Source organism: Centroberyx affinis, unplaced genomic scaffold (genome assembly GCF_046629955.1).
Source record: "Centroberyx affinis isolate AG114_WGS23_722 - 3 ecotype Tasmania unplaced genomic scaffold, CSIRO-AGI_Caff_v1 ptg001386l_1, whole genome shotgun sequence".
Classification (NCBI taxonomy): domain Eukaryota; kingdom Metazoa; phylum Chordata; class Actinopteri; order Beryciformes; family Berycidae; genus Centroberyx; species Centroberyx affinis.
In genome coordinates, this window is record NW_027279869.1 from 442,293 (window position 1) to 467,710 (window position 25,418).

Consider the following 25,418-nt stretch of genomic DNA (forward strand, 5'->3'; position numbering starts at 1 on the left):
TTTTTGTAAATCAATTCTTTCCCTTACCAGCCTGCCTGGTAGAGCTGATAACCCTAAAATAATTTAATTATGGGCATCAGTGGAGAATTTTAGTGTCCCATGATGGTCTCAGTGCTTTTTCAGAGGCTTTTACCCTGCCAAGAATATAATTCTGAGGAAAATACTAAATGGTAAAAAAAAAAAAAAACAAAGAAAGAAAGAAAAATAAATATAACCCTAACCCTAACCCTTAAAAATGGTCAAATTTAAAGATATTCAATATCGAGCACAAAATAACGTCCATCAATTTCAGTCTAAAAATAACAGTATTATCTGCCTTCAAAAACCCATATCGGTCAAATCCTAGTGTGCATTGCAACTGCAGAATGATGGAGAGCATGTTGCTGTCAGGTAGTGGGGGGTAAACCCATAAGGCCAGTTAACTAACCTACTTTTTTGATCCTCATAGAAAAATTCTCTTTTCACTTGTCCCCACAGCCACAGAGCAGCGCCTCTAGAGCTTGCAGGGTTTCATTGTCTTGCTCAAGGACACTTCAGCAGGAAGGATGCTTGTCAACATTGGGGACTGAACCTGGCTCCAGCTGAAGGGTGATCTCCATCATCACCCTGCTGTCCCCACAAAAGTTCCCAAAAAAGCAGATCAAGCTTCATTAGGCTATACAAACTCAAAGTATTCATTATAATATGTGGGTTAAAATGAATGTACAGTACGCTATTTAAATATATGGCCACTTCAAACAAATTGAAAGAAATACTACTCTGAGAAAAACATATTGTTCATACGAGTGGTTGTTAAGCTTATGGTGATGATCCAACTAGATTTCAGATTTGCCCACCTTCCTCTTTAAATGGACAAAATGGACTGCATTTATATAGCGCTTTTATCCAAAGCACTTTACAATATGCCTACATTCACCCATTCACACACACATTCATACACCGATGGCAGCAAGCTACCACGCAGGGTGCTGGCGTAACCATCGGGAGCAATTTGGGGTTCAGTATCTTGCCCAAGGACACTTCGACATGCGGACTGGAGGAGCCGGGGATCGAACCACCGACCGTTTGATTAGTGGACGACCCGCTCTACCTCCTGAGCCACCTCGTCTGTGTCTGACGATAAAGCAGACATACAGTACATCACAGTTTGGTCATGGACAAGTCTATGTTTAATTCTGTAATTGCCCATCATAAAAAAAAAAAACCCAATTCTCTCTTAATACCTTTGAAGCTCTGGGTTTCCAAGAAGAGGGTGGAATCTAGTGCAGTAAAACTCTTCTCCCTCCAGCGCTGACCTCCTCGGTTGTAGATAATGGAAAGGTTATCAGTTTGCAGGAAACTGGCTCCTGATGTGGTATGGAAACTGGAAGGAGGATGCCTTTTTTTGAGGTGGTGTGGAACCTGCCAGGATGCAGTCAGAATCAGTGTCTATGTTAGGTCTGCTAATGAGGGTCAAGGTGAGTGGAGCTCTTTTCAGTGTGTGCAAAGTGCAAAGTAGCTAATTCTGTTGTCTGGACAGTTAAGAGCCATGAGCAAAAACAGAAAATAATGGCAGGGATGTGAAGCTCTTCTGCTGGAGTAGAAAATGTAGCTTCCCTTAAAAGATCCAGTCAATCCAGTGTAGGAATATGCCACACTGAAAAATAATTTACTCAGTATTCTTGTGATCTTGGACACTTGAGTCTTTATTTGCGCCATTGGCCATGTGATTTTACAGGGAGAATGGGAAAATTATCTTATTAGCTGTGAAATGAAAAACTAAATTGGACATCCTATCATTGTACAGGGCAACAAATCTGTCTCCATTTCAGTGTCAGTTGAACAGCCAGGTATCATTGCTTGCTGGCAACACAGATTTCTGGTTTCTAGTTTGGGATACTAAGTTAACAGTGATGGAACTGTCCAAAGTCATAAGAATACCAGATATGAATTGTGTTTTAGGGTGGATTTTCTTTTTACAAACAGGTGCTCGATAGCCTAAGATGGTTTATAATCGGCAAATTTTCTTTCTGATGCAAGGAGAACACAAAGGAACTGGAATGGAAATCAGCTCTTGAGCTTTATTGTGCTGCTATCCTGATGCTTTTCTTTTTAATTCATGTATTCTGTCTAAAGAACTGTACATATATTGTTAAAAAAAAAAATCAAATCAATAGATATAAAATCAAAATGAATGAAGAATAGCCTGGAAAAAAGTTGTAATAAAAGAACAAAGAGGATCAGGATTTTCCCTCCAGACTCCTAGACTTTGGAAGAGCCTGTCTGGGGAGCCTGGGCCGGAAAAATCAGCATGATCTCTTTTTATTCTCCTGTAACCTTGTTTTTTTTTAATTCATATCTGGCATTTATTTATTATTGTTTTATTGTCTGTGGAGCACTTTGTACCTCGGGTTTGAAAGTGCTATGAAGTTTATTATTATTTAGCATTACACACAAATAAAAGCATTGCCATGGGAGTCAGTAAAAGTCCCTCTTATCTATTTCTGGTTCGTCAAACAGCAACTTTCCCTCAGAGTAACAGGATATGTTCTGTGATTCCAACTCACGCACTCCTTCCTGTATGGACTTTACGCTTGGCTCATAGCCTCCGACTCTGATTGAACCGCATCCATCTAAACTGGTATAGCTACTCAAACAGCAAGTAAAAGTTAGAAGGGAGGCTTATTTGTTAAAGAAGGGGAATTATGTTTTGTAGAGTTATGTCCTTTTATGTTTTAGGCGTCTGAAGATCACAGAGCTTGTATTCTAATAGGATTACCCCAACTAGACTTTGTGTGAATATATTATAGCAGTTCGTTTTTGTGCTGCTCCTTGTCATGTTGTTTTACTGCCGTCTCATTTTTTCTCCTTCAGCTTATGATTGTTGTTATCTTTGATGTGCAAATGTGTGACTTATCAGCGTAGTACTAACCGTCACAGAACTGTCACAGAATCAAAAGCAAGCAATGAAATGCAGGATGGTGTATTTGAATTGTTTACTGGGTGTATGATACAGAAGGGCCAATGCATTAACTAGTGGTATTCATGGTCAAATTGATACGTATGTACATAGACGTTTAAAGTGAGTTGAAATTACTCTGCAGGTGTCCACCCTATTTTTTGTCATCAGACCAGGTGATCTCATAGTCACCGAAGGCACTCTTCAACTTCTCTACAGACACAGAATGGTCTGCTTTGCCAAAGGCCTGGAAAAAGAAAACATGGATATTAGCACATTAAAATATTGATCCGCTTGAAAAGGAGTAGTGTGTGTGTGTGTGTGTGTGTGTGTGTGTGTGTGTGTGAGTGTCTGTGTATAACAAATGTAGCCTACAGTATAATTTAGCTTCTACTCCAGAAGTTTCTCCTCTGCAATCACTTACAGTTGATTCTCCAAACACCCTCAGTTTCTTCTCTGTGTTGTTGTGCTCTATCTTCCCTCCTCCAAGGCATTTACACTCCATTCCCAAGGCCTCCATGGCTGGGTTGACCTTCTCAAATATATGATCTGTAAATCAGACACAATCTGGTTGGTTAGGCTACATGGACGGCCATGAATAATCAACAATTAATGTAGCAAATTTAGACGAAATGAAAACTACTTTGGCATTATTACTCTCAAATCTAAGCTTCTAGTTGTAGCTACAGCCTGCTATTAATAACCAAAAATCTGGTGCTTCAACAGCCAATGTATCATTTTACAATATGAAGCCTGGTAAGCATTGCATCTCTGTTTGATGTGCAGTTATTGGTGCACAAAACGGTTAGCTGGGTGAACCATAAAGACCCTATAAGGGGTTACTAGTAGATGCTGCAACAATACAACGTGTCGACTCTGCGTTTGCACGTTAACTACAGTTGAAATACTGCATTTGACATTGTTTAAGCAGTGGCGACTAAACAGCTAGAAGCACTGTCGGTGAATGTAGAGCAGCAGCTATCACAATAATGAACTTACTGTGATACTCGGCACTTTTTGTGCCTCGGACTATATCTTTATGCACATCTCCATCTTTTACTTTCACCCTGACTAGAATATACTTAAAGGTTCCCTCTGGATCAATCTCTACATCGGGGACTTTAGCCAAAGTGTCTGCCATTGCGCCTGTGGCGGCCCGCAAAGCTCCAGAAAGTCTGATCCCTCTTCCGACGACAGACAACATGGTGCGTTCACACTAATGCCTTATTTGGACTGGGGCGTCCCTTTCCTGTCTTAAAGAGACAGACTTTGGAGATCTTTAAAGGTGCAGTCAGCAATACATTTTTAAAGCTGCACAAGGTAACTTTGCACATTGGCTTACATGATTGACATTGTGAAATTAATAAACCACAGCTTATGTTTACCTGGGCGATCGTATTATAGGCTACCAAAGGGAAGAAAGGGGCAAACACTGGTCTTTCTCTATAGACAGCTTTATATTTTGCTCTTAAGTTTTGATTCATTTCGATGTCCATTCCCAACATCATAATTAAATTTTGGATTTTGAGCAAATAGTGTGAATCTGTGGGGTCAAAATTAGGGGGGATGGGGATGCTGTTCTCTGTTGCGACCCCACTTTGTGATTTAGTGTATTTTTACATAAAATCTGACATAGTGCAGCCTTAAATGTTGAAACATTTTGCTTTTGACAATCAGACCAAGTTATAGAGCCTTACTGGAAGACATTTAAGCAGTTCTATTCACCTTGCGGCAAAAGAATAATAATAATTATTTTGATAATAATACATTGATCTACGAAGGGGAAATTCTCTTCTTGCTTGCTTCCCTCCACAAGGAGGTCAGAGGTCAGGCTCAGCTACACAGCAGCAGGCTGCAGCTGGTAGGGATTCAGTGTCTTGCTCAAGGACACTTCGGCAGGGTGGATGCTTTCTGTCTCAGGAGTTTGAACCCTCCTGCTCCGGCTGCAGGAGGTTCACAAGACAGTCACAAACCTCTCCTCAGGAAACATTTCATATTTTATCATCCCAAACACCTTTCCATAGGACACTGACGTAAAATCAGTAAAGCGGTTTGATTTATTGTGTTAATGATTCAACATTTGATGATTTGATTCAAGCATTTCTTTTTTTGGCATGTAATCTCTCCTGTATGTACATTGTTGAATTTGTGTAATAAAAAATGCGCATGCTCACAATTTTCTGTGAATGTCATTTTGTATTGTAATTTATATTCTCTTTCATAATTAACTGCACACACCTGTAGTTGGAAACAATATGGAATCAACAAAATCAGCATGTTTTCCAATTCTAATACAGTAAATAGTTATTATTAGTAGAATCGCTTTACATTACTTATAATAATAATAATAACAAACAAGTTCAAATAGTGTGGTCTAGTGGGTGTTGACTATGCCAACAGTCAAGTCAGACATTGAACCCCTAACCTGCGCACTCCGGATAAAAAATGTGAGCTAAATCTAATCTGGAACTTGTCATCTGTCATTGCGCAGACATTTAAGCATCTTAATCAGAGTCTGTTCAGGATGTTCTTATCAAATCCCAGTGAAATGGAGTTTCCCCCTTGGCATTTAGCTGTGGATGAGTGTACACAGCGTGAGTGTCAATAGTTGGAGTGAGGGAGGTGCGTCTGGGTGGCTTTCAACACTGTCCGCTGTCTTCGGTCAAACAGGAAGGATATGAACCATCATTTCTGGAAACACAGGCAGTCAACAGGCGCCTCTGCTACTGCATCACACAGGCAAAACACTTTTCCTGTTCCCGGGACCCTCATAAAAATACTTGCGAAGCGTGTGTTAACTGTCATTTCATTGTGTCTTTTTCTTTCTTCTTTTGCTGAGCACATCCTTGACAGGAGACGCTGATTTATTTTAGTGTTAGGTGTGTAGAAAGCAAAGACAACGTCCCACAGTCTCCGGCTATTCCATTTGCACACTGTGTACTATGTCTGGCCCTGTATGCATTACTCTGACACATATGAACCATCATGCAAACTCATGACACTTCCCTTTCCCACACTGGCTCCAGATTGCCTCACTAACACAAGAAAGCCTCATATACTGTCAAAGATTCCATTATTTGCTTTGACTTACTGAATAATGACTAAAAATACCCAAATAATCCTAATAAATGGAAGCAGTGGGAATACCCATGGCACTGGAACTCTCTTTCACTTTCTCTCTCTCTCTCTCTCTCTCGCTCTCTCTCTCTCTCTCTCACACACACACACACACTATCATGCCTTCCCAAGGAAATGTATCTGTTTCTCCTGTTGTGCCATTCATTCCTTCCATGCTATGTGTACACTAATGTTTCTAAATGTGTGCTAAATCGGACAAAACACACAACAACAATAATGGTAAAGATAATGATAACAATAATGATGCCACTGATAACAATAATAGTAATAATAACAATAATAATAATAAGGTAAGACTTTATTTGGATAGTCCAATACTGATACTCAGCTTACTAGCAAGTGACTTAACGTGTCATTAAAATGTCTCCTGAGTTTCAGGTGATACAAGTGTGAAAGTGGTCTATACATATTCAGTGCCTGGGTTAGGGTTAATATTAAGGTTATAGGGTTGTGGTGAGGTTTAAAATTTGGATTAGGGTTAGACTAAGGTCAGGGTTAGGGCTACATAGTCTGTACAGATGCAGCAAACAGGCAAGTGACACTTTGTTGAACATTTACTTTGTCTCTGGTAGTTGAATGTCAACTAGCCAACTAAAGTGTTACCAATAATAATAATAATATTCATAGTATTCATGATAATGATAACAATGGAATTCCAGCTAAAACAATAGGATTCCTCTGCTTCACAGTGGGACCATAAAAAGAGAGAGGGAAAGTTTCCAAGGTGGTGGGTGGGTGGGTGGGGGGGATTTCCACTGAAATGCCCAGCCATCATGATCGCTTCCAGGAAAAGTGGACCGGGCTGCAGGAGTGAATAAAAACAGCAGAGCAGCAGAGAAAACACAATCAACTCCTGCTCAGTCGCTCTCAGAAAGAAGAAGTACTCTCTCTCAGAAAGAAGGAATACTCTCACTCTAGAAGAAATACTCTAGCACCTGCTGCAGATTATCACACATACACTTGCAATGGTGAGTGTGGAACAATCAAATTAGATACATTAACAAATTAAAATTTGAACTGCTTTGAATTTTCTATTTAGTGCAAATGCCTTCATTGCTTGCAGAAGTATGAATTTTAACCATTTGCCTTTATTTGGTTCCCACAGGAGTTCTACTTTGGATTACAGCAAGCCCGTGGATCTAAGATCTCTACCTCATGGATCACCCTGAGCTTTCTTTACTCAAGTATGTCAATCTTAATATCACCTTTAGCATCCCACTCCCACTCTCTCAACTGTTTTTTTTTCAGATATGACACTAATATGCATCTCTGTCCTCCTTCCACAGTGCTGTGCATGTGGACGAGTGTAGAGTGCTGGTCCTACTACTACTCTAACACCACCATGGATTGGCAAAACGCCAGAGACTGGTGCAAGGACCACTACACAGACATGGTGGCCATCCAGAACCAGGATGAGATCGCCCATCTCAACAGCTGGCTGCCCAGGAAGGACGGCTACTACTGGATAGGGATCCGCAAGATCCAAGATGTCTGGACCTGGGTAGGCACCAACAAGCCTCTGACAACAGAAGCAACCAACTGGGCAGACAACGAACCGAACAACGGCAGAAATGGAAAGAGCGAAGGGAAGAACGAGGACTGTGTGGAGATGTACATTAAGAGGAATATACAGCCGGGCAAGTGGAACGATGAGAGGTGTGGGAAGAGGAAGACAGCTCTGTGCTACACAGGTGAGCAAAAACTATGGATGATGATACATGACCTGCTCATCTTAGCTGCCTTAATCCTTGTTTATTAACAGGAAATCTATTAATTTGACAACTTCAAACTGTTCATGGATGATGTTTTTGAACATCAAAGATTACAAAAACTATAGATTTTGTGCAGGCCATATGAAAGTAACCTAATTTTTCTTTCCCCAGCTGCCTGTAAGAATGACTCATGCTACCATGGGGAATGTGTAGAGACCATTAACAGCCACAAGTGTGAGTGCTTCGACGGCTTCTATGGAGAGAAGTGTGAGCACGGTAAGAAAACACAATGATGTTGCACATTTTTAAGTCTCCATTACAGCAAAGAGATGTCATTTCTAATTCCGCCTTCTTTGTTTTCTGTGTTGGCAGTTGTTCAGTGTGAAAAAGACGAGGTGACAGTTGCTGAAAAAGCAAGTTTCATTTGTTCTCATAAGCATGGAGAGTACTCCTATGACTCCTCATGCCAGTACTCCTGTGAGGACGGATACCAGCTGAGTACATCAAACCCCATGAGGTGCACTGCCTCTGGAAACTTGGGAAAGTGGTCCGAGCGACCTCCTACCTGTGAACGTAAGTTGAGGCACATTGCAAGACCACAGAAAATAAAGAAATTAAGTGACGTCATTGCTTTCTTTGTGTGTGTAAAACCTTAAAGAGGTTTTTGGCTACACTATTTCATATCACAAAGGCAATATTGACCATCATTGCTGTTATTTCAAGTGAATAATATTTGGACTATGTGTTTTTCATTCAGCAAATAGAAGGAATGTGTTGTAAGGTGTTTTGTTGGTCCTCTTCCCCACAGTGGTTCAGTGTAATGAGCCGTCCACACCAGAGAAAGGCTTCATGGAGTGCTCCGATCCTCTGGGCTCCTCCAGCTACCAGTCCACCTGTGTGTTTTCCTGTGAGGAAGGCTATGTACTGGTTGGTTCCCAGTCCAACAGCCTGCAATGTGAAGCGTCAGGACATTGGAATGACTCAGAGCCATCCTGTGTTGGTACGGCCCCATATTTTTTTATCAGGATTGTTGCAATCTGAACCGTAATTGCGTTGCCTTGCATTAAAGTCTGTTAATAACAATGGGAAAGCTATTTCATTTTTTGACAGGCTGACTGTTAAACCCATCTGTTCTCCTTCTGTTTTGCAGCTGTCCAATGCCCTGTTCTCCAGGAGCCAGATAACGGATTTGTCAGCTGCGGAGAGGATGTAGAACTGAGGTTCATCTATGGGAACACCTGCAACTTCAGCTGTGCAGCGGGCTACCGACTGGTGGGATCGAGCACAGTGACATGCACGTCAGCAGCTGAGTGGAGTGAGGTGATGCCTCGTTGTGAAGGTGAGGATGTGCTTCAGATCTCATTCCATCATCTTATAAATATGATTCATACAAATTTTCTTTTACTGTGGATTTGTGGCACGCATTCATAATATAATTTCTCCTCTCATTTCACTCTGTTAGCTATCACCTGCCAGAAACCAGAGGGAGAGTCTCACCTGCTCACCCAGTGCAGCCACCCCTTCAATGAACTACGACCAGACTCCACCTGCAGTTTCAGCTGTGATGCAGGCTTTGAACTGCAGGGGGCGCCCACTGTTCAGTGTTCTGAGGATGGAGAGTGGAAAGCAGACATACCTACCTGCAAAGGTACGGTAACATGTGCTATAAATCTGTGCCACTAACACTACTTCCTCATGTAGCTTCACATGTTTTTATCATAGTCAGTTACTGTCAATTAATGCAGTTATTTCAAGTAATAATATTTGGACTATGTGTATTTAATTATCAAATGGAAGGAATGTGTTATAATGTGTTTTTGATGGTCCCCTACCCACAGTGGTTCAGTGTAACCAGCCGTCCACACCAGCAAAAGGCTTCATGGAGTGCTCCGATCCTCTGGGCTCCTCCAGCTACCAGTCCACCTGTGTGTTTTCCTGTGAGGAAGGCTATGTACTGGTTGGCTCCCAGTCCAACAGCCTGCAATGTGAAGCGTCAGGACTTTGGAATGACTCAGAGCCATTCTGTGTTGGTACGGCCCCATATTTTTTATTCTGCAGGATTGTTACAACCTGAATCGTATTTATGTTGCCTTGCATTTTAGCCTATTAATAACAATGGGAAAGCTATTTAATTTTTTGACAGACTGACTGTTAAACCCATCTGTTCTCCTTCTGTTTTGCAGCTGTCCAATGCCCTGTTCTCCAGGAGCCAGAGAACGGATTTGTCAGCTGCGGAGAGGATGTAGAACTGAGGTTCATCTATGGCAACACCTGCAACTTCAGCTGTGCAGCGGGCTACCGACTGGTGGGATCGAGCACAGTGACATGCACGTCAGCAGCTGAGTGGAGTGAGGTGATGCCTCGTTGTGAAGGTGAGGATGTGCTTCAGATCTCATTCCATCATCTTATAAATATGATTCATACAAATTTTCTTTTGCTGTGGATTTGTGGCACGCATTCAAAATATAATTTCTCCTCTCATTTCACTAGCTATCACCTGCCAGAAACCAGAGGGAGAGTCTCACCTGCTCACCCAGTGCAGCCACCCCTTCAATGAACTACGACCAGACTCCACCTGCAGTTTCAGCTGTGATGCAGGCTTTGAACTGCAGGGGGCGCCCACTGTTCAGTGTTCTGAGGATGGAGAGTGGAAAGCAGACATACCTACCTGCAAAGGTACGGTAACATGTGCTATAAATCTGTGCCACTAACACTTCTACTTACTCATGTAGCTTTGCATGTTTTTATTTACCACAGTCACCGTAGGATGTGCAATGTAATAACATCTCTGCACAGGTACACAGATGTACCCATGTTACTTGCACTATTTAAAATACCCACTTTAACTGGATATTGGAAGGTTTTATGGCATTGTTTCAATGTTGCATCAGTTAACACATGCATCCCCTTTGTCTTTTCCTACAGCAGTGAGATGCCCCTTGCTTGAGGCTCCTGTTAACGGTGGAATCAACTGCTCAGACGCTGAGCTGATCTACAACTCTCAGTGCTCCTTCACGTGCAACCAAGACCACACATTGCATGGATATGAGGTTGTGACCTGTGATCGCCATGGCAACTGGACCGGAGAGGAACCCATTTGCCGAGGTAAAAGAAACAAAAAAATATATATAAGAGGAATAATAGCTTTACATACCTGTAAGCCTTGAATGGTTAAAATAGCCTCATGTCTCACATTTGATTGTATTTCCACAGCTGCTCCACCTAAGTTGAACCCCACTACCATGGGCTTGGCAGCAGGAGGCGCTGTGTCTTTATCTGGTCTATCCTTGGCTCTCTGGCTGCTGAAACGCCTCAGGCTGAAAAGAAACAATTTTGAGCTTAACAGGTTAGTTAAGCAACTGTTCACCACTGTTAGATTGGATGCTTACTTAATTTTTTTTCTGAGTATAATAATATCACTGTGTTCAACTGCAAAGCTCATCATCTTCTGTTGTCTTGTCTTACAGCAGCTCAGACATAGAGGACCATCCGCAGGTCTACAAAAACAGCATTGACAGCCTCATATAGAGCACAGGTAAACTCACTGCATACTTAGGTGACACTGTGTCTAATTCTATGACAAGAGGTAAAGAGGGTTAAGGTTTATAACATGGACTTTTTTTTTGTTTTTGCAGAATTCTCCTGAATCCACTTTGTTAACAGTGTTAACAGAGTTAACAGTGACGTCTGCAGAAAAGGACAACGCAGGACAATCTATACATTTTTCTACATCTGCATCTGACTGTGATTCATTGTAATTCGATCAAAGTGTGAATAATTCACATTAGCATCAAGCTTGTTAATATGAAAACCCACTATGTCAGGGCTATCAATCTATGCTGTTTTACTGAGTTACGGGTGAGAGAAAAGCCTTTTTTAGGCCTCTGTGTTTGGTGGTTGTATACTGTATGTGCTTTTGTATTTGAAAAAGAAATGATCCATGATTTGTTCTGTAATGTCCTTCAGACATATATTTCCTCCCAAGGGGAGTTTTATATTGAACATATTGTTCTACTCTGAAATGATTATGCTGGAAAAGTGCTTATTTTGATGTTATTGTAATTTTAGAGATAAAAGATATTTTACAGATTTCTGAATTTCTCATGCTGTGTTGTAATGTGTAATACGATGTTGCATAATACAGTGGTTTCCATGTCATTGTAAAACTGTGAAAGATTTCAGTATATTGATTTCAGTATTTATGTACTATTTATTGATGGTTATTGCATGTGAAATGTTAATTCTTATATTTGTATGTTAAAATGAGTGTTGATTCTATTCTTAATAAAAACTTAAAATCATCAATCACTTCTATTATTCATAATTCAATATTTATGAGTTTTGCTGTATGCTGATCAGTAAAGTGCAATTTAGTGAAATCAACTCATCTTTATCAATTAACACAATGTATATACATGTGTTTGTCAATTTCAACTTAAATTAATAAAATTAATTAATAAATTAATAATTCAATAAGCCAGTTATGAGCTTCATGACTTATAATCATGAGTTCACTTAAAATTATGAGTTGAAAGAACACCTCATAAAGCACTCACTAAACTGACCATTAGTTTATTAAGAAACACTGATCGCTTATTAGCAGACTTCAGTATGCACTGCATTTGGTTTACAGTAACTCTCCAGAAACTCTTCCTTCTTCTCTTCTGGTTTGAATGAAGTTACAGGATGGAGACTTGTGTATCTTAGGTGAATCATAGGTAAATTTCTGATTAAAAAAAGGGCTGTGTATTGCAGCTGCATACTTTATGCCAGTGTAACAATCATGTGAAACATGAGCAACTCGCACTAAAACCTCCTTACTAAAGAATAAGTAACAGTGGACTGCAGTTCATCAATTAATGCATTCAACTTGAGTAGACATTTGTTGACTGAACTTATTGTCTTAAGTTCACTCAGTTAGTCAGTTAGTTTTTCTACATTATAGCAACTAATGATCTTTGACCTAACATTCAGTACTATTTCAGTCAACTCACAACTCACTTTAAGGCAGCAAGGAAACTTATGTTTTTAAGTGCCTTAATATTTTTTTGCAGTGACATTTTAAACTAGGTCTACATATGAAAGTACACAACAGGTATTTGAGGTTATAAATCTTTTCACTATACTGGAATCGGTGCAGCATGATTTGGGGAGGGGGCATCCGTCAATCTGTCACACACAATGCCAAGCTACACCCCCACTGTGAGTGCTGACATTTGTCTTGACATGACAGGACATTGAAGTGTTTTTCGATGACTCAGGCCTTTTCAGGGGGTCCAGGCTGAAACACCCCCACGTACAGTCCAGATCCACATCCTGTCTGCCTCTGTCAGCCCCATTCCAGGGGTCAGGACAGTCAGGACGGTTATATAACAACAACAGGTATGCAGGGGAGAAGGGGGCATGTTACAGTGGTAATCCATTTTACAGATCATTGTTTGTTTCACCGAATTTAGAGTCTCTTATGTCAGCACCTTAGAGGAGGCAGAAACAGATCTGACGTCTCACCTCGGGGTGAAGCGGTTCCCACCAGCAGCACTGAGGCTTGCGGTCGCTGTAATTTGTTGCTGCAAACTTCTTGAAGTCACAACATGTCAGGATGCCAAGATACAGTGTCACTCAAAACTGTAAACTGGGATATTAATAGACTGCTGCCTATTCCAGTAACAAGTGAAGGGCTTCATTCATTCATTCATGGTGCTATATATCCATTTTGGAAAAGCGATTCTACCTGAATTTCTACTCAATATTTCAAAAACACATTCTATTTTTAAAATACATAGCTGTTTTGCAAACAAAGGTCTTGAGATGGCTCATAGGTTTTTTATAGTGACCCATAATGTGCTTTATTTACATTTATGATCTAATGTTTGTATTCCTTTGTATATATTTCTTTATACATTTATATCTGACTGGAAAAGCTGCTCTTCAGCCCATATACCAGGAATGGGTGGCGTTTCCCAGTAGGTCTGTTCAACGGTGACAAGTCATTCATCACATCCATTCACTCTTCTGTACAGTAAACTGACACATCCAGGTATTCTATGATAATGTTGGACTGAATGCATCCTGAGAGAAATATAAAAAGCCAAGCCAGACACTGGTCCCCACCTGCTGCACTACCACTTACTTACCACTCAGGCATAATATGGTAAGTATAATATGGTAAGAGTATTTCTAATCAAGTATTCTGTTATTTTAATGATGATATTTGATCATATTTTGGCTTCTAATTGTATATGTTCTTTGGACAGATAACAGGTGTTCATAGGTGTTCCTCAGAAAAACATTGCCAGGTGTTATGAAGTGGGCACTGATCCTCCTCCTTGGTGGGTATTAGCTTCACAGCCAAGCTAAAATGCAAAATACTCAATTAATAAGTACATATTTGTTGGCTCTAAACATTACATTTTGCAGTGGTTTAAAAAAAAAAAAAAAAATGTCTGATATAGGCTAAGTGCAGATTTCCCTTTTATATTGACTTGTAATAAATGATAATATATATATATATAAAAACAAAAAAACATTTTGCATGTAGACTCAACATAAATGTTCACATCTCTTAACTATCCAACTGTGATGTGGCATCCTTAACTTTTCTCTTTCATACTATATAACAGGTAGCTGCTTGGTCGAGGGCACCATGGGCTGGACGTATCATTACTCTGCCACTAAGAAGATGAACTGGACCCAGGCCAGACAGTGGTGTCAGACCAGCTACACAGACATGGTGGCCATCCAAAGCCAGCAGGAGAACGATTACCTGGTCTCTCTGCTGCCAAACAAAACTGGGAGTCCATATTATTGGATTGGAATCACAAAAACCCACAAAAATGAATCTTGGACCTGGGTTGGGAATAACAGCACGTGGATCGGTGACCAGTCGTGGGCAGCAAACGAACCTAACAACAACCACATCACAGAGTTTTGCGTGGAGATCTATGTCAACGACGGGGAAAACAGAGGGAAGTGGAATGATGAGAAATGTGCCAATCGGAAATACCCTGTTTGTTATCAAGGTAATTAAACGAACAGAAGGAACCCAGTTATTAACCTCAACAAAAAACTTGATTTCATTATGAATCTGCAATATGCATTAAAGACTAACATATCAATGCTATAATGAATTGAGATTTTTGGGAAGGCTTTTATTGGATATTTATATGGCTTGTATATAGCTTTAGTAATTAATTTTCCCTTGACAGCACAATGTACTGCAACATCATGTGGAAAAGGGAGATGCGTGGAGACCATTGAAAACATAACCTGCCTCTGTGAGCCTGGCTTTGAGGGAGACAGGTGCCAAACAGGTAAGAAACAAACTGTTTGAAAATGCTTCACCACTTATCACTCATGTACTTTTTACTCCAACCCACAAGAAGCGAGATAATGTGTTGCTTCATTCTGGAAAGTCCATATATTGCATACACATAAGGAGCCAGTAAAACCCGATAATGGCAGTATGAGATGTTCTGGTCCCAATGGAAACCTCTGCTTTGATTCCTTGCCCTAGCTTCCTGTATGTGGAGGAATACAAATTGTCAGGGCCAGCAGAGGTCAGATGTAACTCTTCACGGCTCAGGAATGACAAAGAGCCACTATGCACATGTATGTCCTCACAGTACAAATACACGTACTGATGTGAACGATGGACTATTCTTTATACACTTCCACAGGACATCCTCTGTATAGTTCACTTACCCTTACTGCCTGTCCTCAGAACATTTAAAACTATTTTTTGACAGAAATTTTACACTGTCATCATAAGCACTTTATATTTATCATCTCTGATTCTACTGCCTGAGGGACTTCATGTTGAGGTTGCGTATGTTTGCTCTTGTTGAACTCACTCCTTATTTTACACTTAACCTATAATGATGATGATTACTTTGGCCTTAGCATCTGCTTCCTCTACTTCCTGGGGACTAAAAAAAGTTATATTTTCACAATAGGAACAGATCATGAGAAGTTACACATATCACTGTTAAACTTTAACCTGTGTGCGCCTCCAGTTGTGGAATGCGCCTCTCTGTCTCAGCCTGATGATGGATACCTGGACTGCTCCGGAGCGAACCAGACAATCAACTCAACGTGTCGGTTTGACTGGAGCGGACCAAGGCCTGTTTGTGCAAGTAATTAAAGTCCCATTATCATCCCTCATTAGTCATGGTTATTACACCAAGACCAGGATTGATTGTTCTTTTTTTTTTAAGAACAAACAGTGTTAGAGTTAGCACTTCCAGAGCACAGTGGTGCTGGTTTTATTGTTTCTCTGCAAAGTATGCTGGTTAAATTGAATCATTATAGATTATAATTATTATTATTAGTAGCAATACTACTAGTAGTAATAGTATAGCAAGAAACACTGTCAAATAATGTATTACTGAAGATCAAAACTACTGTCTGATTTGATTTCCTCAGGCGATAAACATGTCCTCATGGCTGTAGCTGGTTGTGGAGCCTTCTCAGCCATATGCTGCATCTGTTTATGCTGCAAAAAGCACAGAAAAAGTAAGTCTTATCCGTAACGTGATTTCAAAACAAAAACGTGATGCAATCCTTTGCAATAGGTCTCAATAGTAATCTGATTTTTTGTTTCTCACAGGAAAGAAACTTGCCCAACTAAGGTCAGTGTTGAAATTGGGCACTTTTCCATAACAACTCCACCCATGATTTATGCACCATATGTTATGTTCAACATTTGAAAAGTTAATCTACAAAAATATTATGTAGCTATTTTGGAAAAAAAAAAACACATTAATTGAAGCTCAGAATTTGATATTTCCCAAACATAGAGGATCATTTTGTAAGTGTAGATCTCACTTTTTAAAAATTGTTGATGTCTCATTTTGGAACAAAAATATTTACTGTCAATCTGCTTCTACTTCATAGGGAGCCTGAAGAAGTGACAAGTCCGTCCAGTGAGACACAGGGTTGATGGACAACTGGAACCTCATTTATGTTTTAATATAGAATCACTATCTGCCAAATGTGCAGTAATGTTAATCATTAAGCAAATTATCATTTGACCATGTATAAAGGAAAAACAGCCACAGGATGACATTTCTGTATGCCATTACTTATTTGTGGTTTGATGATAGTTATTGAGACTCTTTATCTAATAAATGCTAATAAATTGAAGTGAATATGTGTCTATTTATGAGGGGGGTGGGGGTGGGGGGGGGGTGTATAATGGGTTCTTTACTGTAATGGGTGAAGTATATGTTAACACCACAAACAAACCAACTTGCTAGAGAAATAAGGTTGCATTGGTGTGGTGTCACTCAGCATAAACTTTTCTCTAATAAGTTTTAAGTATTAAGTAAGTGTGTAATAAGTTTTAAGTATTAAGTAAGTGTGTGTGTGTGTATGTGTGTATGTGTGTGTGTGTGTGTGTGTGTGTGTGTGTGTGTGTGTGCGTGCGTGCGTGTGTGTGTGTGTGTGTGTGTTGGGGTGATATGGGTGGGAGAGTGACACCCTACAATGAAAGGAAGTCATGGTAACATAGATATTACAAAACTGGGTATTGACTCATCCTCTTAGGGACAATTAAAATCCTCTTGCAGTCCAGTGGAGGAAATGCAATGACAAGAACGAACTATTAAAGACAGATCAAATGGTAAGACCATGAAATATTGATGCAAATAGCAAATATTGTGCATTCATGCATTCATTAATACATACAGACAATCATGAGCATATTGTCTTCCTTTTTCAGATGTTTCAGGGACGAATTCATATGAGACAAAGCCTGCATCATGGGCTGCTGATAGTTGCATTGATTGTATTTACCCAAGGTAAGTTTGCATAATCATTTCAGCCACCAAACTTGTTGCTTCACATGTTCCATTTGGTGCCATTGTCCAAAATAACCCATTCTACCTGGCCTTAGACTTGAGCAGTGGAGGAGGAGTACAGGCATGGACCTACAACTACAGCACCAGCCCAAACCGCAACTGGAACTCGGCCCGCCAGTGGTGCCAGGAGCACTTCACAGACATGGTGGCCATCCAGAACCAGGAGGAGATCGCTTTCCTCAACCAGATGCTGCCCTTGAACCCCAACTACTACTGGATTGGCATCCGCAAGCTGGCCGGAGTCTGGACCTGGGTAGGAACCAATAAGAGCCTGACTGCAGAGGCTGAGAACTGGGCAGATGGGGAGCCGAATAACGTATCGGATCAGCAGGACTGTGTGGAGATTTACATCAAGAGGGAGAGCGACATGGCCAAGTGGAACGATGAGAGGTGCCGCAAGAAGAAGGGAGCTGTCTGCTACACTGGTAGAGCACGCTTTATTAAAATGCTAAACTGCCTAATTTACTGACTCCTATGTGCTTATTATACCACATGAGATCTTTCTCTGTATGTATGCAGCTTCTTGTTCACAGCAGTCCTGCAGTGTCCATGCAGACTGTGTGGAGACCATAGGAAACTACACCTGCAAATGCCATCCCGGTTTCCAGGGGCCGCGCTGTGAAGAGGGTGAGTAAACATTGCCATAATGAATCAAGCCATGACACCCCCTCTGTGATGAGTAAAACAATACATTTGTTTGTTTTTTTTCTTCAATTTCTCTTGTCAGCAATCGCGTGCAAAGCCATGTCGGATCCAGAGCAAGGTTCTCACTACTGTTTCCATTCCTATGGGTCGAATCGTTTCAACTCTTCCTGCCATTTCCATTGTGACCTTGGCTATCGGCTGGTGGGCGCACCCAGCCTGCGGTGCCAAGCGAATGGGGAGTGGGACCACCCTGCTCCTCTGTGCCAAGGTATGAACATGTTTCAATAACACTAAATAAGAATTATTTTGGATATCAAACTGACACGGAAAACAATTCTCTCACCTATCCCAGTTGAACAGTGTCCAGCTCTGAACCACATCCCCAGCGGAGGTAGTATGAACTGCAGCCACCCCATCGCCCCATACAGCTACAACTCTACCTGTGAGTTCAGCTGTAATGAAGGCTATGAGCTCAATGGACAGAACTGGTTACGTTGTGACCCCACTGGCCAATGGACTGCCAGTGTCCCAACATGTACAGGTAAAGGGATTTTCCTAATTTTGAAACAGTAATGTTAGACTTACAAAAAGAGAGATCAGAATATAAATTCCATAACCACAGAGGACAACTGGAAAGTACAGTATTTTGTCCTTAGTTTAACCGAATAAGTATTTAACAATGACTATTTGCTGTGAAACCCCATCTGAACATTTTTGTGAAATACTCTCCAACTGTCACTTTTCCTGTAACTTCCTGTTTTGTGATGCTTGAACCCTGTTAATATAGCAACAAGCTTAACTAATGCTTAGTTGTTACAAAGGGGAGTCTCTTCCTGCCCAGACTGTACAGGAGATCAATTTCAGGTCGCGTTTGTTACTGGTTTATATCACTCATTTGTGTCTGTATTTGGCAAACAACATGTTGAATGTGATTTAATGTGGGTCAGCAGTTGGCATTTCCCTTGACCATAAATTATGTCAGCATGATTATTCATACCACCACCTATTTCACAAAAGGACATTGTCATCCATTGAGTGCTCTAGGTGTGATGAGTATCTGTGTCCCACCATAGTGAAAAGGTGCTCGCCCATTTCCGTCCCTGCTATGGGAAACATGACATGTGTGGACGCCCTGCAGCCTTTCTCCTTTGGCTCCCGGTGTAGCTTCACCTGCAGAGAAGGCTTCTACCTGACTGGACACAACACTCTCACCTGTCTGGCTTCTGGACAATGGAGCAAACACACGCCTACATGCACAGGTGGGGTATAGATGGAGACTCAAGGCTTTCCTTCTGAACGTGAAGCAGCACTGTTGGGGAAAGAGTCAGACAATTTTGCAACTACAACCTCTTGAAAATATACAAAGTTGTCAATTCGTATGAGGAATAATGGTTGTTTTTCTTTGTTTACAGTGGTACAGTGCAACAGTCTAAAAGCTCCTTCTCATGCCTCCATGCGATGCCAAGACCCTCTAGGAGAGTTCAGCTCTGGGTCTATATGCACCATGCAGTGTGAAGAAGGATTTGATCTGATTGGCACCAACTTCACCCAGTGTTCCTCACAGGGAAACTGGAGTCATGCCCTTCCTGTCTGCCAGGGTATGACCACAGATGATTGAGTGTTGACTGTGGTTCATACTGGTTCCTAGTCAGACTAAATGCACTACATTGTAATTTCTTATTTCAGAGGATATTACCTCTTGGTTTTAATCTCGAATGAATTCTCTTTACCGCTTTGTCTTAAAGTGTGCTCCTTGTCTCTACTCCCTCCAGCTAAGAGGTGCAACCCAATAAACTCTCCCCTTCATGGCTCCCTATCCTGTTTTGGCCCAAATGGTTCCTTCAGATTTGGTTCCAAGTGTGTGTCAACCTGTGAGGAGGGCTTCCTCCTGAAAGGGCTGGCTGACACAGAGTGCACCTCTCTGGGCACGTGGAGCACAGAGGTCCCGCGTTGTTTAGGTAAAAATTTATCATTTTAATTCTTATTGATTTACAGTAGAACATGCCACCAGCTGCTGGGGAAAAAAATGCAGCTTTCCCAATACGTGGATCATGGTGCAACATTCAGTAGTATGGATGAGTATCAGATCATAATCATCAGAAGAGCTCTTGATTTCATGGTTTAGATGACATTACTTCCAGGTTTATATCTGGTATAAATCAAATTTAATAGCTCTTAAATATCTGATTGGTCTCTCCCGCTCACTGTTCCCCTGCAGCTAAGAGTTGCACCACTCTGACTTCTCCCCCTCACGGCTCCCTATCCTGCTCTGATCCCCATGGACTGTTTCGTTTTGGTTCTCGGTGCATGTTAACCTGTGAGGAGGGCTTTCTTCTGAACGGGACAGCTGACACAGAGTGCACCTCTCTGGGCATGTGGAGCAGAGAAGTCCCTCGCTGCCTGGGTAATAAATCATTATATGAGAAAACTACACTTGGCATATATTCCCTCCTGCTGCTCTCGAAGTACAGTGTAGGAACGTGGGTTTACATCTGTTCACGCATTAACTGGTATCGTAATCAACACAGGAGCTAGACCATTAATTTCTTGGCTTAGATGTTAGATCAAGGGTTGGGTCTTGTAGGAAACACCCTCCTTGCCACTTTGTTTCACAAGGCAGGAACTGTTTGGTCTGAAAATAATGGTTATTTTATGTCCACTGGCCACCTACAGCACGCCCATGCCCCCTACTGGCCACATCTCCACACTACGGTTGGATGAATTGTAGCCATCCATACTCCCCTTTCAGCCATGGCTCCCACTGTGACTTTGGGTGCAACAAAGGTTTCTGGATGAGAGGAACACCAACCATGACATGCAACACCTCAGGTCACTGGAGTCAGGATCTACCCACCTGCCAGGGTGAGAGCCTAACATTAACTTACCAGTGAGATCATACGCATAATACCATAGAGCTGTCTTGCTATGCTGGTAAATAAGTAAAACTTTAATTTTAATCACACAGTCACAAAGTGCTTCACAGATACAGAAAAGAAACAGTACAAATAAATACAAGAATAGAAACAACATGCAAGCAGATGATTAATACCTACATACATACATGCAGAGTACACATAAAATAAAACAGCACAGCCTATTATAAAAAGGCCAGCCTATAAAAATATTTTTTTAGGCGCTGCTTAAAACAATCAACAGACTCAGCTGATCTGATGATTAAGAGGAGACAGTTCCAGAGTGTGGGGGCCAAAACAGCAAAGGCACAATCAGCTTTTGTTTTAAATTTGGAACGAGGGATATCTAGAACACCCTGGTTGGAGGACCTGAGCAACCATGCAGTGTTGTAGGGGTTCTGTAGTCAAACAGTGATTTTATGTAGTTCTGTCCTTTCCACACCTCAGCGGTCCAGTGTGAGGCCATTCCTGCCCTCTCCTCACCCCTCTCCATGAACTGTTCCCACCCGCTGGGGAACTTCAGCTTTGGCTCCCGGTGTCTCGTCGCCTGTGAGGAGGGATACTCCCTGAATGGGACAGAGGCACTGTTTTGCTCCTCCAGCGGGTTCTGGAGTGACAATTTACCTACCTGTGCAGGTAAACCAAGTTTTGTGGGATGATACTGATCCCTTGTACATGCAGTAGAGTTGTGCTCTTCATTTGCAAAACCACAGTATTGGTTATTTTCTTGAGATAGCAGTGTGAATGACTGGATTGTGTGTGCTTTATGGTGATGGTGGTGATGGTTGTGTGTTTCAGAGGAGGGGATGCCAGTAGGGACTGCCATGCTGATGTATACTGGTGTAGGGGGAGCCACTGGTTTTGCCGTGCTTGTCCTGCTAGGACTGGGTCTGTTGATCGCAAGACAATTTAAGAAGAAGAAAGGTGAGACCAAATTACACTATAGTTTTACGCATTTATTGTGGCATAAAGAGTGTGTATTTGCTCTGTTTTAATCCATACTTCTGACCTCTGCAGGATTTGTGAACTATGATATGTCATCATGGGAAGAGAGAGAGAATCCTGCATTTGAATCTTGAATTGTTTTTTCTTCTTCTTTTCTTTTTTTAAATCATCAGGTATCAAATGCCTGATGATTATTTATATATTTTTGTGGCAAACTGGAAGTTGATACAAATTGTCTACACATAGTCACACTTAGAGCTTGCTTAAAATTTTCAGTTCCAAAAAATATTGTTATTTCATGATACTGGGACCAAATTATCATAATTGGATTATTTACTACATTTTATTATTGTGGTCCTGTATGGCTCAATAGGTGGAGCATGTCATTAACACTGTCATGGTTAGTTGTTTGATTTCCACTAGGGCCACCCATGCTAAAAATGTATACAATCATGGTATTGTTGGCCACTTTGGATCAAAGCGTCCACCAAATGGCATACATTATGTTATTAAACAACCCTGAAATCATGCATGTTGATGTAATGGGGAAATCTTAAGTCATTATTTGGTTTAATGCTGTAATTTTTGCATCATATCCTGCCTGTATTTCATTTAAATTGTCAATAAACTATCAACCAAACTTGCTCCACCATTTTCCATCTCTGTTCCAGCTGTCATCACCATACAACACATCAAGCGTCCAGATCAGTGTTGGCATTCTTTCACTGGTGCCTGGTCATTGTGATGTGGTATGTTATGACCCTGTCTTGTCGGTGCCCCCTCACACTGCCCAGTTTACCCACATCTGACCTCCTCCATAGGCACCAGAACTGTGGGGTCAGTCGGTGAGCGGGGCAGAAAACCTGGGAGATCGCCAAACTGCCACAAAGTGTCAACTTAGCACATATACTGGCCAGAAAGCTCCTGTCACTGTGTGGGGAGCAGGTGATCTATTATCGATCACAGCTCAGTGTGTCACCTGGGCACTTGTCCCAGGCTGAGGGTCAGTTCAGTACCCACTCTATTAAATCTTGAGGAGGTATCTGACATTCAGTTTCATTTTCTGAATTGAATTTCACTTGAATGTCGATCAGATATTGTTTATTAGGGTTGATGTAGGATTTGTATACTGTATCTCCATTTTTCTGAATGCTTTATATAATTTCTGCCATGCTGGTGAATCTATACAATCTTTCCTATCCATCTCTGCCATGCATCCGAAACATGGCCCAATCCAGACTTTAAATACGCACTGCAATGGGCCAATCTTCAGCAAAGCGTGTGCATCTGTCTTGGCGCTGAAACAGCATGAAGCCAATTATAGCGGTTAAAAGACAGAGGGTTTGTGGCCCGTGGCTGGCATGGAGGGTGCAATAAATAACCGAACTGTTGACAGGAAACTGTTTGGCTACCGTCAGAATAATAATGAGGTTATTGCTACCCGCTGTGACCGTATGATCATGGTTTGATTATTTTTCTCATCCCACCCGATGCTGCTGGCAACCATATATGCGAGCCAACTGCGCACAGACTCGCGCACAAGAAGGGAAAGGGCCCGCAGGTGAGCATCTTGGCTTCGTTCCCTGATATTTAAGTCTGGCTTCTCTGCCTTTATCTATCCCTAAAGAGACGAGGAAATGTACTGTTATATTGTGGTCCCTGCAACACAAAAAGTGTAGTTTCTCCCAACACATGAGCATGCACACATGCACATACGCAGGCAGACACATAGATACAGACACAGATACTAAGACGGATTCACAGATGCACACACACAAACACACACACACAACATAGGCTGCTGCACACTTCTTTGGCTCTGGTTGGCAGTGGCATACCACGGTGACAGACAGTTAGATTGTTCCTGACCATTGACTTGCGCTCTCTGCTCTGCAAGGTCTGATTTCATAGTGGGAAATATGAGATGGGTCCAGGAGAGGGTTCACGGCTGGGGCAAGGAGGCACTCCATACAGTGGGGCTTCATATCTCTGTGTCACCCTGGGCATTCTCCCCTGACACAGCTTTCAGCCCCTCCGTTGTCTGGAGCCCCCTCCCTGAGCTTCTCAACCTCCCTCCCCAGGATTGGTGCATTCCAGCTGGGCACAGTGCCTGGGTGGTCCCCCCCTTCTTCTCCCTCCTCCCTCCCCCTTTGACTGGAGGAAGGAAAAGGCAGAAAAATGCAGCAAGGGCCTTTGACCGGGAGGAGCACAATGTGAGCGTTGATGACGGCCAGGCGGTGTGGATGTGATGCTTACCTGCCGCTGACCCATACTGCTGTCATAGCCCAGCATTTACAGTCTGATCAGCCACCCAACAGCCACTGGAAGATGCCTCACTGACCCGTCACCTAGATTGGACTGATAAGCGCTGAGGATGGACTGACCCGGCTGTAACCCTCTGCATGAATACCCCATCTTCATACGAGCATATCAGCCATGATCTGTATCAACCACCACAGTCTGCGCTTTATACCTACATCATGCCACACTTCAGGTTGAAGGTTCGCTGTATGATTATTTATTATTCATTGTTGATTCATTCAGGACGAACAGCATACACACATAATGACAATAAATACAAATACACACCCAAACGACTATTTACATTAGTAGATGCATTATAATCTGGTAATCTGGCCTTCCAACATAGTGTGAGAGGTCCAGAAGCATCATGCATTCACAGGGTTTTTCTCTGAGACCCGTGTGGTTCAGTGGGATTGTAAAGCATAAGAGGCAGTAGTGTAATCAAGTTTATATGCAGGTGTACAGAGTATACACTGCAAAAGATGACAAGTTGTCCAGAGATTTTAACTTGTTTCCAGACCTATCAAGCTTAATTCATTATATTTTTAGTCAAATTATCTCGCTGCACTAGCAGATAATCTTGCTGGGTTCAATAAATTTCACATGATACATGCCAATATGACTTCTTTCAACAAATCATCAAAGTCTTGAAACAGGAAAAGACAAGACAATTTCACGTTTACCAAGTAAATGTCCTGAAACACTATCCTGGAAAAAAGTAAAATTAGTTGAAACCGATAAAGTGATCTGCCAGTACAGTAAGTTGATTTCACAAAAAAAAATCCTAAAATAAGCTTGATAAGTTTGGATACAAGATAAAATAATTTAACAAGTTTGTCAGCTTTTGTAGTGTATCCATCTCTTTCACTGGGCATAATAGAGTAGAGCCACCTATTAGCCTAATTACCATTGACTTATAATGGATGGTATCACAGTATACCCACCTCCCCCTGGCAGTAATGTTACA

General features: G+C 41.5%; 4 protein-coding genes across 4 annotated transcripts; 3 read left to right on the forward strand and 1 right to left on the reverse strand.

Moving 5' to 3' along the window:
* Window positions 1-1,684: 1,684 nt before the first annotated feature.
* On the reverse strand, window positions 1,685-4,142 carry LOC139649659 (14 kDa phosphohistidine phosphatase). Its single transcript, XM_071526134.1, has 3 exons — window positions 3,938-4,142; window positions 3,363-3,487; window positions 1,685-3,185 (listed from the first exon to the last, which is right to left on the reverse strand). The coding sequence occupies exons 1-3, from the start codon at window positions 4,140-4,142 to the stop codon at window positions 3,093-3,095; spliced, it is 423 nt and encodes a 140-aa protein (XP_071382235.1). The 3' UTR covers window positions 1,685-3,092.
* A 2,783-nt stretch (window positions 4,143-6,925) lies between these two features.
* sele (selectin E) lies at window positions 6,926-12,049 on the forward strand. Its single transcript, XM_071526133.1, has 15 exons — window positions 6,926-7,044; window positions 7,182-7,260; window positions 7,363-7,767; window positions 7,960-8,064; window positions 8,161-8,361; window positions 8,597-8,788; window positions 8,939-9,127; window positions 9,251-9,436; window positions 9,627-9,818; window positions 9,972-10,160; window positions 10,279-10,464; window positions 10,714-10,893; window positions 11,002-11,134; window positions 11,256-11,323; window positions 11,424-12,049. Exons 1-14 carry the CDS (start codon window positions 7,042-7,044, stop codon window positions 11,314-11,316), a joined length of 2,301 nt encoding a protein of 766 aa, XP_071382234.1. The 5' UTR covers window positions 6,926-7,041; the 3' UTR covers window positions 11,317-11,323; window positions 11,424-12,049.
* Window positions 12,050-14,047: 1,998 nt separating this feature from the next.
* Window positions 14,048-16,414, forward strand: LOC139649642 (L-selectin-like). Its single transcript, XM_071526115.1, has 5 exons — window positions 14,048-14,117; window positions 14,409-14,807; window positions 14,994-15,098; window positions 15,801-15,910; window positions 16,394-16,414. Exons 1-5 carry the CDS (start codon window positions 14,090-14,092, stop codon window positions 16,412-16,414), a joined length of 663 nt encoding a protein of 220 aa, XP_071382216.1. The 5' UTR covers window positions 14,048-14,089.
* Window positions 16,415-17,342: 928 nt separating this feature from the next.
* Window positions 17,343-22,744, forward strand: LOC139649661 (P-selectin-like). Its single transcript, XM_071526137.1, has 14 exons — window positions 17,343-17,407; window positions 17,507-17,585; window positions 17,681-18,070; window positions 18,165-18,272; window positions 18,373-18,558; window positions 18,643-18,831; window positions 19,364-19,549; window positions 19,703-19,888; window positions 20,063-20,248; window positions 20,509-20,694; window positions 20,964-21,152; window positions 21,650-21,838; window positions 22,001-22,126; window positions 22,220-22,744. Exons 1-14 carry the CDS (start codon window positions 17,405-17,407, stop codon window positions 22,279-22,281), a joined length of 2,265 nt encoding a protein of 754 aa, XP_071382238.1. The 5' UTR covers window positions 17,343-17,404; the 3' UTR covers window positions 22,282-22,744.
* Window positions 22,745-25,418: the final 2,674 nt, after the last annotated feature.

Bases quoted from the DNA above. Each gene is read 5' to 3' on its own strand.
- LOC139649642 (XM_071526115.1), top strand. From the start codon at position 14,090: ATGAAGTGGGCACTGATCCTCCTCCTTG. The intron at 14,808-14,993 runs GTAATTAAACGA...TTCCCTTGACAG, and splicing joins ATACCCTGTTTGTTATCAAG to CACAATGTACTGCAACATCA. The intron at 15,099-15,800 runs GTAAGAAACAAA...GTGCGCCTCCAG, and splicing joins GGGAGACAGGTGCCAAACAG to TTGTGGAATGCGCCTCTCTG.
- LOC139649661 (XM_071526137.1), top strand. The intron at 17,586-17,680 runs GTAAGTTTGCAT...ACCTGGCCTTAG, and splicing joins ATTGATTGTATTTACCCAAG to ACTTGAGCAGTGGAGGAGGA. The intron at 18,559-18,642 runs GTATGAACATGT...CACCTATCCCAG, and splicing joins CCCTGCTCCTCTGTGCCAAG to TTGAACAGTGTCCAGCTCTG.
- LOC139649659 (XM_071526134.1), bottom strand. From the start codon at position 4,142: ATGTTGTCTGTCGTCGGAAGAGGGATCAGACTTTCTGGAGCTTTGCGG. The intron at 3,488-3,937 runs GTAAGTTCATTA...TCTGATTTACAG, and splicing joins AAAAAGTGCCGAGTATCACA to ATCATATATTTGAGAAGGTC. The intron at 3,186-3,362 runs GTAAGTGATTGC...TTCTTTTTCCAG, and splicing joins GGGTGTTTGGAGAATCAACT to GCCTTTGGCAAAGCAGACCA.
- sele (XM_071526133.1), top strand. The intron at 8,065-8,160 runs GTAAGAAAACAC...CTGTGTTGGCAG, and splicing joins TGGAGAGAAGTGTGAGCACG to TTGTTCAGTGTGAAAAAGAC. The intron at 8,362-8,596 runs GTAAGTTGAGGC...TCTTCCCCACAG, and splicing joins GCGACCTCCTACCTGTGAAC to TGGTTCAGTGTAATGAGCCG.